The sequence below is a fragment of the Trifolium pratense genome, linkage group LG7, assembly GCF_020283565.1.
Source record: "Trifolium pratense cultivar HEN17-A07 linkage group LG7, ARS_RC_1.1, whole genome shotgun sequence".
Classification (NCBI taxonomy): domain Eukaryota; kingdom Viridiplantae; phylum Streptophyta; class Magnoliopsida; order Fabales; family Fabaceae; genus Trifolium; species Trifolium pratense.
Genome location: NC_060065.1, coordinates 32,988,855 through 33,002,861, shown reverse-complemented (window position 1 = coordinate 33,002,861; position 14,007 = coordinate 32,988,855). Strand labels below are relative to the sequence as shown.

The 14,007-nt window shown below is 32.1% G+C and overlaps 1 protein-coding gene across 1 annotated transcript; it reads left to right on the top strand.

The window, feature by feature from the left end:
• The first annotated feature begins 7,563 nt into the window (after nt 1–7,563).
• On the top strand, nt 7,564–13,716 carry LOC123898560 (putative MO25-like protein At5g47540). The gene is made up of 11 exons (XM_045949545.1): nt 7,564–8,052; nt 8,961–9,125; nt 9,357–9,475; nt 10,875–10,949; nt 11,249–11,342; nt 11,445–11,504; nt 12,142–12,210; nt 12,602–12,700; nt 13,031–13,075; nt 13,144–13,246; nt 13,336–13,716. The coding sequence occupies exons 1-11, from the start codon at nt 7,933–7,935 to the stop codon at nt 13,398–13,400; spliced, it is 1,014 nt and encodes a 337-aa protein (XP_045805501.1). The 5' UTR covers nt 7,564–7,932; the 3' UTR covers nt 13,401–13,716.
• The last annotated feature ends 291 nt before the right edge of the window (nt 13,717–14,007 follow it).

Here is a 14,007-nt window from a genome sequence, read left to right as displayed (position 1 = left end):
TTCGGATCGAAGCATCCTTCTACCAGTCCATCACTATAAATTCTCTACTCTCTTTTTATCTCATCGGATTAAAATTGAATTCTATTCACAACACTTTTACTTTTCTCGTTTACTACTAACGTTTTTCGTTTCCTAAATCAAACATTTCCTCTCTTTTTTCATTTCAGTATGTTCCAAAATTCAATACTCTTTCTCTTCTTTGCTGAAAGGTTTATACAGTAAAAAAATGAAGTGTACTCCCTTTCGCTAAACTCAATCTCTATTGGTTGAGATTCACATTTAATAGGTAAAAGAAATTCAAAATTCTTAGATTTTAGGTGCTCAAATTCGCTAAATTACTTTAATAAATCAAATTTATCAACCAACAATAAAATATACATTGAAATTTTTCAATTTAAATGCAATTTTATTTTTCCAAATTTTTTAATAGTGCAATTTAACTTCATAATTTTAATTATGCGATTTTGAAAAGTTAAAACCAAAGCTACACCAAATGGACTCTTAAGGTTTTAGACTTTTAGTCACTATTTAAAAGTCTTCTTTCATAAAATATCACTATATAGAAGTAGTCATTGTTCAAAGAATGTGGCATATAGAGACAATAATATTTGAATTTTTTCTTAGTTTATATTTTTGGTTGATAGATTTTTTCATACTTTTTGTTTTATTTTACTGTCTTTTTGTTCATGGGAAGAAGTGGTGGAATTGGTGAATAATTTATATTGAAGTTTCTGGGGGTGCTAGGGGAGGAGTTTAGGTTTAATTATTTATGAAAGTCATAGACACAAATGAGATATTAGTAAAGATCCATTTATTAAAATGAGTTCAACTAATTTTCTACTTGTATCCAATTTCTTTTATAAATAGACAACAAATGAATCATAGATAAATAGAGCAAACCGGCGAATATAATTAGGACTAGATATTAAATTTAACTTTTGTTTATCATTTAATTGTGTGGTCTATTTGAAAGTCTCATAAAAAACTTATTTTTTATGACAAGATTTTGTTGCTTATTTTTTAAGCAATTGGTGGACAAGTTAATTCTCCTCCTTAAAGACTCAAAGTAGTATTTTCTACTCTAATTGTTTTCAGTGCATGTCTTTTCAGAATGTTTGCAAGGCCTAAAGTCCTAAACCGATACCTACGTATCAAATGAATTATACATAGTTTGTAGTATGGAGACAGACACATATCAAAGGAGTGTACCCAAAAAAAATAAAATTATATTTTCATCATACTACCCATTGCATACGCTCTATTTAAGTGAGGAACTTAAAAACTTGGTTAATATTTTATATTTATATCCAAAGCTAACCAAATTATAGTTTATCAGTTTTTTAAAGTATATTTTTTATGTCGTACCTACATATTTATAAACTATTTCAACTGTTAATTTTATCAAACACTACAAATTCAATCAGATAACTTAGTTTATAAATTATTCATTATAAACTCAGGTGTTATAAAGTAGCTTGATTGAAACATAATTGGTAACTAGTTTTAAGTAATTTTAAACTAAATTTATCTGATTGCATGATATTTTATTATTTTGTGTGCCATCAGTATGGGTTGCACATTAATTAGGTAAATAGATGTACTAGCTACACAAACATGTGAATGGGGGAAGGCAAGAAAGAACCTTATCGGTTCAACAGTGGCTGGCCCTACTGGCCTTAAGTCATGCATATCAGTCTTTTTCTTTCAATTCATGTTTGTGATGGAACACAACTCGTGTTCGGATCAAGATTTCCTGCTGCAGAAAAATGACGTAGTTGATTTAACATCAAACGACCCAAATCACAATAAAAAAAATCAACCTTGAACAATCTCAGCAGTTAATTATGATCAAATGGATGAAAGCAGTAACTACATCACATAATTACTGCGGTAAATCTGTTTCTCTCGTGTTCTCGTGTAGCACACATGTACAACTCATCATCTTGTTGTGGAGGGATCGATGTGTACAGCATAATCTAGTATGCTTAAATAGATGAAACAGAAAGGAAGTATGCTATAACCAAAATTATTGGTACCCTTTATTTAAATTATATTGGATTGTTTTATGATTAAAAATGTAAACCATAGGTAAGAAAGTTGATATATATGTCTAAATTAAGAGAATAAACAATTATTTATAAAAATAAAATAAAAATAGAACTACGGTTTGTTAAAAAAAAAGTTCCTATAAACTTAGCTTAGTGTGTGTTTGGTTTAGCGGTAATTAGAATTGAGTTTGGTAGAATTGAGTTTGATAGAATTGATTTTGGTTAAAAATGAGTTGATTAGAATTGATTTATGTTTGTATATATCAATTTAAAAGTGATTATCAACATTTGATGTTGTTTGGATGATTTGAATCAAAATTACTTTTGAATGTGCAATTACCAAAAGGGTCTTTAATTATATTATAACTAATAAATAAATTTTAAACAACACACTTAAAAATTATCACCGAAAATAAAGTCTTAAGCCCAACCCATTAGTTAAAAAAATCCAATTAAATCATTATCCCAGAACCTTCTTCCATTTCTCGACTCTCGTGTCTCTCTATCCCATTTCTTCATAGCCTTTCTTAGAAATGAGTATTGGGCCTAACTCATCATTACAAAACCGGCTTGTAAGGTGAGGATTGCCTCTAGTATATAAACACTTAGTCAGGCCATATCGCAACCGATGTGAGACTTCTTAACACCCCCGCTCGCGCCAAGCGCTATGGGCTTGAGGCGCGGATATGAATGGTGGAGGGCCCGATCAGAAACCTGATTGCAGGCGGCCCGACGAAGTGGCCCAGCGAATCGTGGATAGGCTCTGATACCATCTTAGAAATGAGTATTGGGCCTAACTCATCATTACAAAACCGGCTTGTAAGGTGAGGATTGTCTCTAGTATATAAACACTTAGTCAGGCCATATCGCAACCGATGTGGGACTTCTTAACAGCCTTCAATGGCTTTCTACCCTTTTGATATTTGTCCACCTCATAATACTCTTCTACCATTTCTCCTTCCCCTAAAATTTCAATATTTCTCTACCATTCTATGATTTCTCCATCACTCAATACTTGTGTAATGGCCTCAACTCAAGCTTACAAGGGAAAAAACAGATCGTATGATTGTGTTTCTAATGGAAACGGAAACATGCAACTAGTTGAAGGAGTGAATCTGAGTGATGTGAATTAGAAAGTTGTTTGCAGAAATTTGGAGAGAAAAAGCGAGATAGATCCAAGGGTAAATAGATAGATATGTAGGTGAGGGCAAAAAAAGGAAGAAAATGAGTTTATTAACTGTCAAACCAACAGTAAAGAAGAATTGATTTGAGACTCAACGCAGAAGCTAGGATTTGGAGCTTCTCCTAGAATTGCTTTTGGAAGACTGAATCGATTTTACAAAGAAGAGTCAAACATGTTGAAAAACTGAAAAATCATGGTGATGGCATTAAAACACACGTCTAGGGGTTACAAACGCGGAACCAAACAGGCGCTTAGTTGTTAAAAAAACACAAACTAAGATACATGTCACCTCTATTCTAATGAATCTTAGTAATATTCAATACAAGATGAAGATTGAAATAAAATAGAAACATGTCACCTCTGCTATGAGAAGTCTTTGAAAAGCATTGGCAATTGCAGGATCAATACCAATCATGTCAAACTCAATGTCATCATTCGTGAACCGTATCACATCAACCTTAAAGTTTTGACAAAAAATATCCAATCTTACACTGTTATCAACTCCCAAGGCTGCATAAGCCCTAGAATAATTTTTGGGATCTGTCTGCATACACCAAAACATGAACTTGTAGATAATTGAAAATAGTTAAAAAAAACAGTCAGATACAGAGAAAAGAAGGGGAATACAAGTGGAGAAACCCAATCGGAGACTATTTGGATTAACTTATTTGAATGTATTGGTTTAAGCGCCACTTGTGAGACTGTTTGAGAAAATTTATGAAAATGCCAAAAGTTGTTTTCGGCTTATATCTAATAAGTCATTTAGGGTTTATTTGGATCGCCTTATCTGAACTTATCTACTGGTATTAGTTTTGTGAGATTGTTTCAGAGAACATCTTATGACAATTTTTTTAAGTTTGTTTCAACCTATTTTCATAAGCTCTCCAATATAACTTATGAAAAAAATAGCTTGTAGCATATATAAAAACAATATATTTTTATTTTATCTTTTTCTATAAAAAAAAAGCTTATGTAAGCTTATAAATAAGCGTTTATCATGATAAGTGTTTGTTCTGTAAGCTGTTTATCCAAACAACATCCTGGGAAAGCTTAAGAAAATAGCTTATAGGTGGGTTATATCATATATGAAAACAGTTTGACTCCAATGTTTTATTATTAAAGAAATATATCAGTTCACATAATACTCCAATGTTTTATTATTAAAGATTATGAAATGCATGATGACGTGGTTTTCGACATTCATGAGTTGTTGGCATATATGTTCCCAGTTATTATTATTATTAGATTAAATAACAATGCCACTAAATTTTTTATTTGATTTTTATTATTAAATTAGTAACTTACAAATGATTTTAGTGAATTTACTAACAAAAAGTTTCACCCTTTAACATTTTTTTTAGGATTCTCCTATATTTGATTATGGAATATATGAAGAGTCCGTTTTTAAACCGATCATGCGATGAACAACTCTGTATCAGAATACAACTCTACATCAGAAGTCAGCATCTAGCTCCAATACTATTTTTCTCACAAATTAACCACTGAGTATCTTCTCTCCTTGATTCATTGAATCTTTAATATAAACCAAATACTTATTCAATGAATTTGAAAGGTGAATATATTTTATAATTAAAGCCGGAGAGAATAATTACTTATAGATATAAGTGGTTACTTAAGTTGTTTATCTAAAGGGTTATGTTAATCAAATATGTACGGTACAATTAATATATAGTTTTGCCATTATAAATTTACAAACACTTATAAGCGCTTTTATGCAACAAAATACTGAATTGTGAAGTTAGACCCTGTTTGGATTAGCTTATTTTTGAGCTTACACAAACAGCTTATGCAATATAAATTAGATTTTATGCTATTTTATAAGTTCACACTAATGAAAATTGTATTTTTATAAGCTATTTTATCACAAACTACCTTAACAAACTTATAATAATACATAAAAATTACATAACCTGTTTGCGTAAGCTCAAAATAAGCTAATTCAAACAGGACCTTAATAACTTTGGTGAAGCAGGTGCAATTTAAAAGAACGATAATAATAAAAAGGGGAAGATAATAGATACATGTTGAGGAGCATCGATGTTATAAATGACGCAAGTTTTGTGAAGTTCAAGATGTGTAGGACGCTTCATCGGAATTCCTCCTCCGACTCCATTAAAATTACTCCTTGATTGATTTTTCCTGATTTGGAGCCCTTTTAAAATTACTCTTCCATCTTTGATTTGTTTCCCATGATTTCCTTGCTTAAACTTAGCATGAAGTTACCATGATTTCCTTTATTGACGTAAAATTGGTCCCTCATTTAAATTCTCATTATTTCCTTCCTCCATATATCATTCTCATTAACAACAGCATCAGCATTAAACTCAGGGAATCTCCTCGCTTAAGAAAATAAATCTCGACCCCTTTAATGACATTTCATTAATTTTTGTTGGTGTTTTTGACTGCGGCCAGATATTTATAAGGTTTATTAGTTAAGGTGTAAATTGAGTTTGCACTCTACATAGCAAACTATGTTTGAGTTCATACTCTACACAGCGAACTGCGTTTGTGTTCCCACTAAGTTGTGAATTGTGTTTTACCATAATAGTTTTATTCATGGAGGTGTGAAGGGTTCATATGTTGAGTAAAAAAAATTGTCACCCGTTACATAGAATGCGAACTGAATTTGCTACCTAGATATCGAGGGGGTATTTTGATTGTTTTAGGGAATGCGTGAGAAAGTTTGGGGGCACAAGATAAAATGTTTGGTATGCTATGGCAAATTAATTTCTAAGATTTTTTTTATGCCTCTCGTACTTCTCGCGCCATGTTAGTTTTTTATTTAGCTCTTTAGTTACTTAAGTAGCAGAAATTATTAAAATGGAAATTTTAGAAACTTTTTTGAAATCATGACATTTGTTGAAAGATAAGCAGAATGAAGATTATGAAATAGAAGACAACATCATACGGTCGGAGCGCCGCCACGCCGGCCACCGTTGGTCGCGTTGATCGCTGTGTTGACCACCGGTCCTCCACCACCTCTTTTAATTAATTATTTTATTATATAATAAACAATTTAAAGAATTTTAAAAAATTGAAAATTGGGCCTGAATTAGCTATTGGGCCTGAATTTTCAAACCAATTCCAAACCAAATTACAAAATGTGGTTATGGTTTATAATTGGTGTTCTTTTATTGGAGTGGTGTGGTTTTTTTTTTTAAATGGATTTTGCAAACTATGATTGGATATGAATTGGTTAGTAATTTGGTTAAGGATAACCAAATTTTTTGCACACCCCTAGTTTTAGGGAATATGTGAGAAAGATGTTTGGTATGCTATGGCAAATTAATTTCTGAGTTTTTTTTTTACGCCTCTCGTACTTCTCGCGCCATGTTAGTTTTCTATTTAGCTCTTTAGTTACTTAAGTAACACAAATTATTAAAATGGAAATTTTAGAAACTTTTTTGAAATCATGACATTTGTTGAAAGATAAGCAGAATGAAGATTATGAAATGGAAGACAACATCATGTGGAAAAGGAACAAACTGTCATTAGTAACTTGAGTTGCAAGCTATCAAAGCTCGTAAGCCTCTACGAGCAATTATAACTACCTCTTAAGTTGTTAGAACTGTTAGTTATGATCTTGTGTTACTTACTTCATCATAGTTTTCATGTACTCGATTGTGACTAGTAAAACACCATTACTCATTTATCACCATAATATTTATCACATCCAGTCGTTTAGAACAATGACATCACATCAGGGTAAATCCATTCCTTACATGAGTGGAGGATGTATCATATTTTGTGCCAGAGTTGTTAAAATTTGTTGTCGTGTGTAGTTGGGTCTCAGTGGTCACCTTATTGTATTTTCTTTCTTAGTGGTTGTTTATTTTCTTTTCTTTAGGGTACGCAGTATACAAAGGTAAAGTCAGTGCGGTATGCAGTGCCGATGGTTGGATTTAATAACAGTGGTGACAATCTAAGTTAGATCATGATGGTTTAGAAGGAGAGAAAAAGAAATTAGCGCAAAATATGAGGTGAGATGGATAGCTCAGCTGGTCAAACTAATTGAGCTAAGGATTAAAGAGCCTGAGATTCAAGGTTAAAGCCCTGACAAAAGAGAAAAAAAAAACAAACATAATATTATAATACTAACAACTAACCTTCCTTATAATAAAAAATATTAGAGCAAAATATTTTTTGCCTTTTAATTAATATAAGGACGTGTGGCATTGGATGATGCCTCAGATTACTCAAACGGCTAATAAAGAACCAAAGACAGTATGTCTTTCGCGCCATAAAGTCACTCGATCCCGATCCGTATTAATCATAACTATTTTATGGACAAAAATCATCCTATCATAATCCGATATTATAAATTATGGAGTATTTTCATTTTCATTTTTTTACCGAACTTAGAGTGGTTGAATTAAAATCGACGTAAAAGGGGGAAAAAAGATGAAACAAAAGTTTGTTTTTTCTGGTATTAGTATCAAAACTTGAATCTAATCTCATAACAGATCGTATCCTAATGCATCTTCATTCTGGATTATCCACACATAATAATTTCATTTTTTTTCTGATAAAAATCTGAATCATAAATAGTAATAATAATTGAACTAACTAATATTAATATGGCAAAATAAAAAATCTCTCTCTCTCTCTCTCTCTCTCTAACTCTCTCTTCACCATTCATCTTCATCTTCCTCGCTGAATCAGAAACCCTAACCTGAGAAGATGAAGGGTCTCTTCAAGCCAAAGCCACGCACTCCTATTGATATTGTGCGCCAAACCAGAGATCTTCTTATCTACTTCGATAGCAGCACCGAATCACGCGATAGCAAGAAGGAAGAAAAAGTTTGTTTCTATTATCTTTAGATCGCAATTTATTTTTCAGATTTTTTTTCCCGTTATGTTTGAATTATGAATGAACTCATTGCAATTGTTAATCGTTGATGAAATCTTCAATTTCTATTAGCTATGTGCATTTTCAGCTTCCGATTTTTAAAATTTGTGTTTATGATGTTTTTATATATTTAATTTTGATATCGTGCTGTTGTTTCTTATTAGGAATTAGGATATGATTATTTTTTTCTTCCATATTTTGTATTCATGCTATAATCAGCAATTTGCAATGAGCATATGTTAGATGTAATTCGCAGCTGTATTTGGCAGTGATTTGTTTCAAATGATTACTTCAATTGTTGGTGATTGATGAATGATGATCATATTTTATCATTGCAATTTTCTTGTAGATGTTATTTGGAATTGTTTAGTGGAAATTTTGTTACGGTATTTAGGACTTGTTTCGATTAGCTTATTTTAGCTTATGTACTAGTGTAAGTTTTGTGTTTGCGAGACTGATTGGGAGAACTTATGAAAACAACTTGTGACAATTTTCATAAGTTTTTTTCAGTATATTTTCATAAGTTCTTCAATATAACTTGTGAAAACAACTTATAGCATATACAAAAACAACTTGACTTTATTTTATCTTTTGCTATAGAAATATCTTATGTAAGTTTATACGTAAGCATTTATCATGATAAGCGCTTGTGCTATATGCTACAAATGAGTTGTTTATCCATGTAGGGCTAGTTTTTCCCGGTAGGAACTTATACTTGTATGTCAATGTTAAATGTAACTGTGCTTGTAAGTTATACTTGTAAGAGAGTAAAATTTGTGTAAGGAACAGCTGACTGCATATGCTAGCAAAACCACTCATTCTTATTTGATGTTTACTATGTTTATGATGCATCTTACAGCAAATGAATGAGCTATGTAAAAACATCAGGGAGCTAAAGTCAATTCTTTATGGAAATAGTGAATCTGAACCAGTGACGGAAGCTTGTGCGCAGTTAACTCAGGAGTTCTTTAAGGAGGACACGTTGCGACTGCTTATCAATTGTATTCCTAAATTGAATTTGGAGGTATTAAGGAATTTTGAGACCAATATATTTGCAGTTCAATAAGCATATTTTTTTTATTACTTATTTGATATCGTAACTGCCGTTAGATTTACGTGTATGCTTGTTAAGATGTTAGCATTGTTGCACCGTCGGGTGATGGTTTGAGTCGCACACGGATGTTTTATCTTTATACTGTATTGCAACTGTTTATTATTTGTAAAAATTGAGAGTCAAAACTATGGGCTTTTGCAGGCCAGAAAAGACGCCACCCAAGTTGTTGCAAATTTACAAAGGCAACCGGTTCAGTCTAAGTTGATCGCATCTGATTACCTGGAGAAAAATATGGATCTTATGGATATTTTGATAGTTGGGTAAGAAATATTAATATTTTTGTTGCTTAATCATTTTTGTCCTACTAAGCTTTGAAATCAATAGGGTGTACTTTTCTCCTTGACCATGCATGGAAAAAAGGCAGTCAGAATCGAGATTCTATCCTATGCAATATAGGGAAGGGGAAGTAAAATTGTGGAATCGTATCACTAATCCCAAGATTATACAAAATGATAGGGAATATCAAGTGAGAGAAGTGTTTATAATGAGAGGATTGGATAACAACCCTTAGATTAAATTAAACGGCTGTGATCAATTTACTAATTAAAAATCAAACCACATATTATACATTTCTGCTCGCTATTAATTTACCGTGCCTTCATGTTCGTTCTGTAACTTCTCTGTTTCCTGATGCCTTTCTATGGACAACAACATTTAGTTTAAATCCGCACTAATAAAAAACATTCATCTTTTGTCTCTGATTCAGTATATTTTTTTACCCCTTTTATCGTTGTGTGCCACAATTGCAAAATCCCTAATTTTGTTCGAAATAATTTTTACCCGTTCTCTTGCTGCTCTCTTTGATTGTTTTGGATATTATTAACACTCAACAGGGAGTTTTACTAGAAAAATGGAAGAAAGAAGCATAGAGGTCAATTCGATTCATTAGCAGAGAATTTTAGTTTCCATTTCCTGAGTTATTTTTAGCTAGATATGGAGTTAAAAACACAAGGGGTCTTAAACTGACATAGACTAAGATCACCAAAACCATTGCAATGATTTTTCATGATAATAGTGTATTTTTATTAGCCTAGTTTGTTGAAAGAAATTAGTAGGGAGAATCAAGAAACTGAAGGAACTTACGTGTTTCCGTGAGAGAACAAGGAAGGAGAAGGTTGTAGAAAAAAATCACGTGCAATTAATTTTATGTGGAACTTTTAATGTGCACCATATTATTTATTTAATGTTCATTATCTATTTCTCTTATCTCTCTCATAATAAGATACTCCTCTCACTTGATATGCATTAAATTCATTCATAAGCATAATTACACAAACGTTTCAAAGATCGTAGATCATTCGGTTCAATGATTAACAGGGGACAATTCCACCAAAATAGCATTATGCTTATACTCTTAATCGTTAGGGCAAGCATTACCATAAAATCATAGGATTTTACAATTCAAATTGGGATTTTGACTACCGTGGATGGAAATATACATTTATTTTCTCACCAACCATTGGAATAATTTCGCTGAATTAAACAAGATAATCTACGTCGTTGGTCACCATTTCTGAATTTTAAGTAAAATATAGTTTTGTCACATGTCTGTCTTGCTATGTGTTTGATTTCCTTTGTTTCTTATAGACCTTTTTACTAGATTATACTTTGCTCAGTGTTGTTTCCATCATGCAGTTACTGACAGTTGTCTCTTTATAGTTATGAAAACACGGATATGGCTTTGCACTATGGGGCAATGCTGAGGGAGTGTATAAGACACCAGATTGTTGCAAAGTAAGCATAAAAGAGCAGATAATTCATTTTGTGTTATTTTTTGTTATGTGTATCAAGCTCTAAGCTTTTAATGATGACTGCTAGAAACACAATCCTTCTAGTAATAAACAGGATCTTTTGGTTCCTATAGATCCATGTAACTGCACCACTTGTAGATTTATGCCAAATAAGAGGGGTAATGTGCAGGAAGGTCATATAAAGAAACTGAAATTGAGAATTAGAAAAGAAAAAACAGTCTAGGTCTGATAAACTTTTCCCCATCTCTTGTGATGCTCTAATGCTTCATGGTTTTGTATCAGATATGTTCTGAACTCCCCTCATATGAAGAATTTCTTTGATTATATCCAACTTCCAAATTTCGACATTGCTGCAGATGCTGCGGCAACTTTTAAAGTGGGTATCATCTGAAAGTACTTTTATGCTCGCTGTTTCTTCGTTTGTGACATGCACATTTTTGAAACTGAACCAATGTTATAATTTGTTTTCCACTTTCAGGAACTCATGACCCGACATAAATCAACTGTAGCTGACTTCCTTTCTAAGAATTATGAATGGGTAGGTTCCCCTTCAACCTTAGAATCAATGTTATAATTTTAATCTATATACACACTTGTATATCGACATGCCACCATGTATTTCTTCTGGCATTGTTTAGCTAGATAACATGCATGGGTGGTATGCTTGATTGCCTCATGAGTTTGTTATTTGCTGGTAATGTTAGCATAAGTTAGATCATGATTTTATAATTATAATATGACAGATACTATTCTGATTATTAGTTTAAACTCTATTCTTTCAATATATATAGCATACTCATTTTTCTTTTAAAAAAATTGTTTTGTTGCTTTTAAATAGATTTCTGTTACATATAACAATATCCTTTTTGGTAAATGAATCTTCTTGAACCGAGGGTGAAAACATTTTCTAATCATTAGGCATATTGTGGCCACTAATCACTGTTACAATGAATCTTCATGTTTATTTTGGCTTATCTAGGAATAAAGTTTTAAGCTAATTCTTTTTTGAGTTATGTTTTAAAACTTTCTGCTTGCATACAATCATCTAGTTATCACTTTCACTTGTTTTATTTTACTTAACATGTTTAATATATGTATCTGTTTTATTGAAATGATTATGTATCATCAGTTACTTATTAACTGTTACTGACCATCTTTATTGTTACTGTTTTCAGTTTTTTGCAGATTATAACTCTAAGCTGTTGGAATCTTCCAATTATATTACAAGGCGCCTAGCTGTTAAGGTGCTATATGAATTTGTATTTGATCTTAATTGTAACTTACTAAATTGTATGACTATTTAAGGAAGCAAGAATGCAGATCTCCTAGCTGAAAATTTAACTTCAAATCGTAGAACATTTGATTTCATTGCTTGTTTGTTTATTAATTATTACATTTGCAGTACATATGACCTATGAATGTTACTGAAATGTTAAAAAACCATCACAGCTAGTCAACAATAACATAATCGGTGCAATGATATTCTTTGTTTTTCCCTCATAAAATTTGGAACATTAGTCCATGTAATCTGATGTTATAATTAATATGTGTTGTTACTGAGGTCTTTATTACATTTTTTCATGTTTCGGGTGATGCATAGAAAATTGCTGAGATTGATTTCTTTCTCTTTCACAGTTGCTGGGAGATATGTTACTTGATCGTTCAAATTCTGCTGTAATGACGCGATATGTAAGCTCAAGAGAAAACCTGAGGATTTTGATGAATCTTCTAAGAGTATGGTCCTTTTACATAAAACTTAATTACATGCCTCTCACTTATCTTCTTGCCTTGATTGTGTGCTTCTCCCCTACTCCCTCTTTTGATTGTAATGTTTATTCCTTTCCTCTATCTTTTGCTGTTTTTAGTTTCACCAAAATATATAGCCCATCACCATTCTTGTTATAGGTACAGTTTGTCCAAGACTCTAAGCATCGATATCTGAATACCGAACACATTTCTATTTAGTTTTGGATGTTAATATGATCAACGGAGAAAAGAAAATTAAGAATTTATATGTATGTGCAAAGTGATTGTTTAATGGGTCATTGCTGATTAACTATGCAGGAGTCAAGCAAGAGCATACAGATAGAAGCATTTCATGTTTTCAAGGTATTACAATTAAGTTATATCATACATTTTGATCTGTGCAAGTTATTGACGTTTCCTTGTCAAAACAGCTATTTGCTGCAAACCAAAATAAACCAGCTGATATTATCAGCATATTTGTTGCAAACAAAAGTAAGATGCTGAGACTATTGGATGAATTCAAAATTGAGAAAGGTAAGTGATACCGTCTATTGAATAGTTAGTTGTTTCTTTTATCGTATAAAATATTTTCCGATGATAACATGTTTGTTGGAATTGTACAGAGGATGAACAGTTTGAAGCTGACAAAGCCCAAGTGATGGAGGAAATTGCTGCTCTTGAAGGTTAACGAATAATGTGCTTGAGTTGCAGACACAGTTAAATGACAAGTTGCAATGTGGTATTTTACCTTAAGAATTGTGTATTATAATAGCTATGTTAGATGCAACTATCATTTTATTCAGATTTAAATCTTTTTCTGTAATTCTATCGCCTCGCCTCCCTGTAAAATATTAGATAAATAAATTGTTTAAACGAGCTACATCGGTTTATACTTTCCATGTTTTAGAAAGTAATAAACATATTCCTAGCCGCATGTAATTATAAATGTTTGAGGTCGTGCTATAATCTGACCCCCGCAAATTTATTTGACTCATCCTTTTATACTTATGTGTATGATGGTCTTCTACTGCTTTTGTAACCTTGCACTAGTTGGGGAATCTGCTTCAGTCCCCTACCAAGTCAGTATTTCGATGACTGTTGCGTACATGACTGGTTTCTCTTATGTTGGTCGATTTCAATCGATAATTTCTCAATCTGCCTCCGCATATTACTGGAAGTAAGCATGCGTCCGGTAGTGAAATTTTGACAGATTTGAGAAGTTACCTACCTTATTTCCCAACAGTGTTGGAGACTTCACTGGAACAAAAGAGGACCACAAGATCTCTACCCTTTTC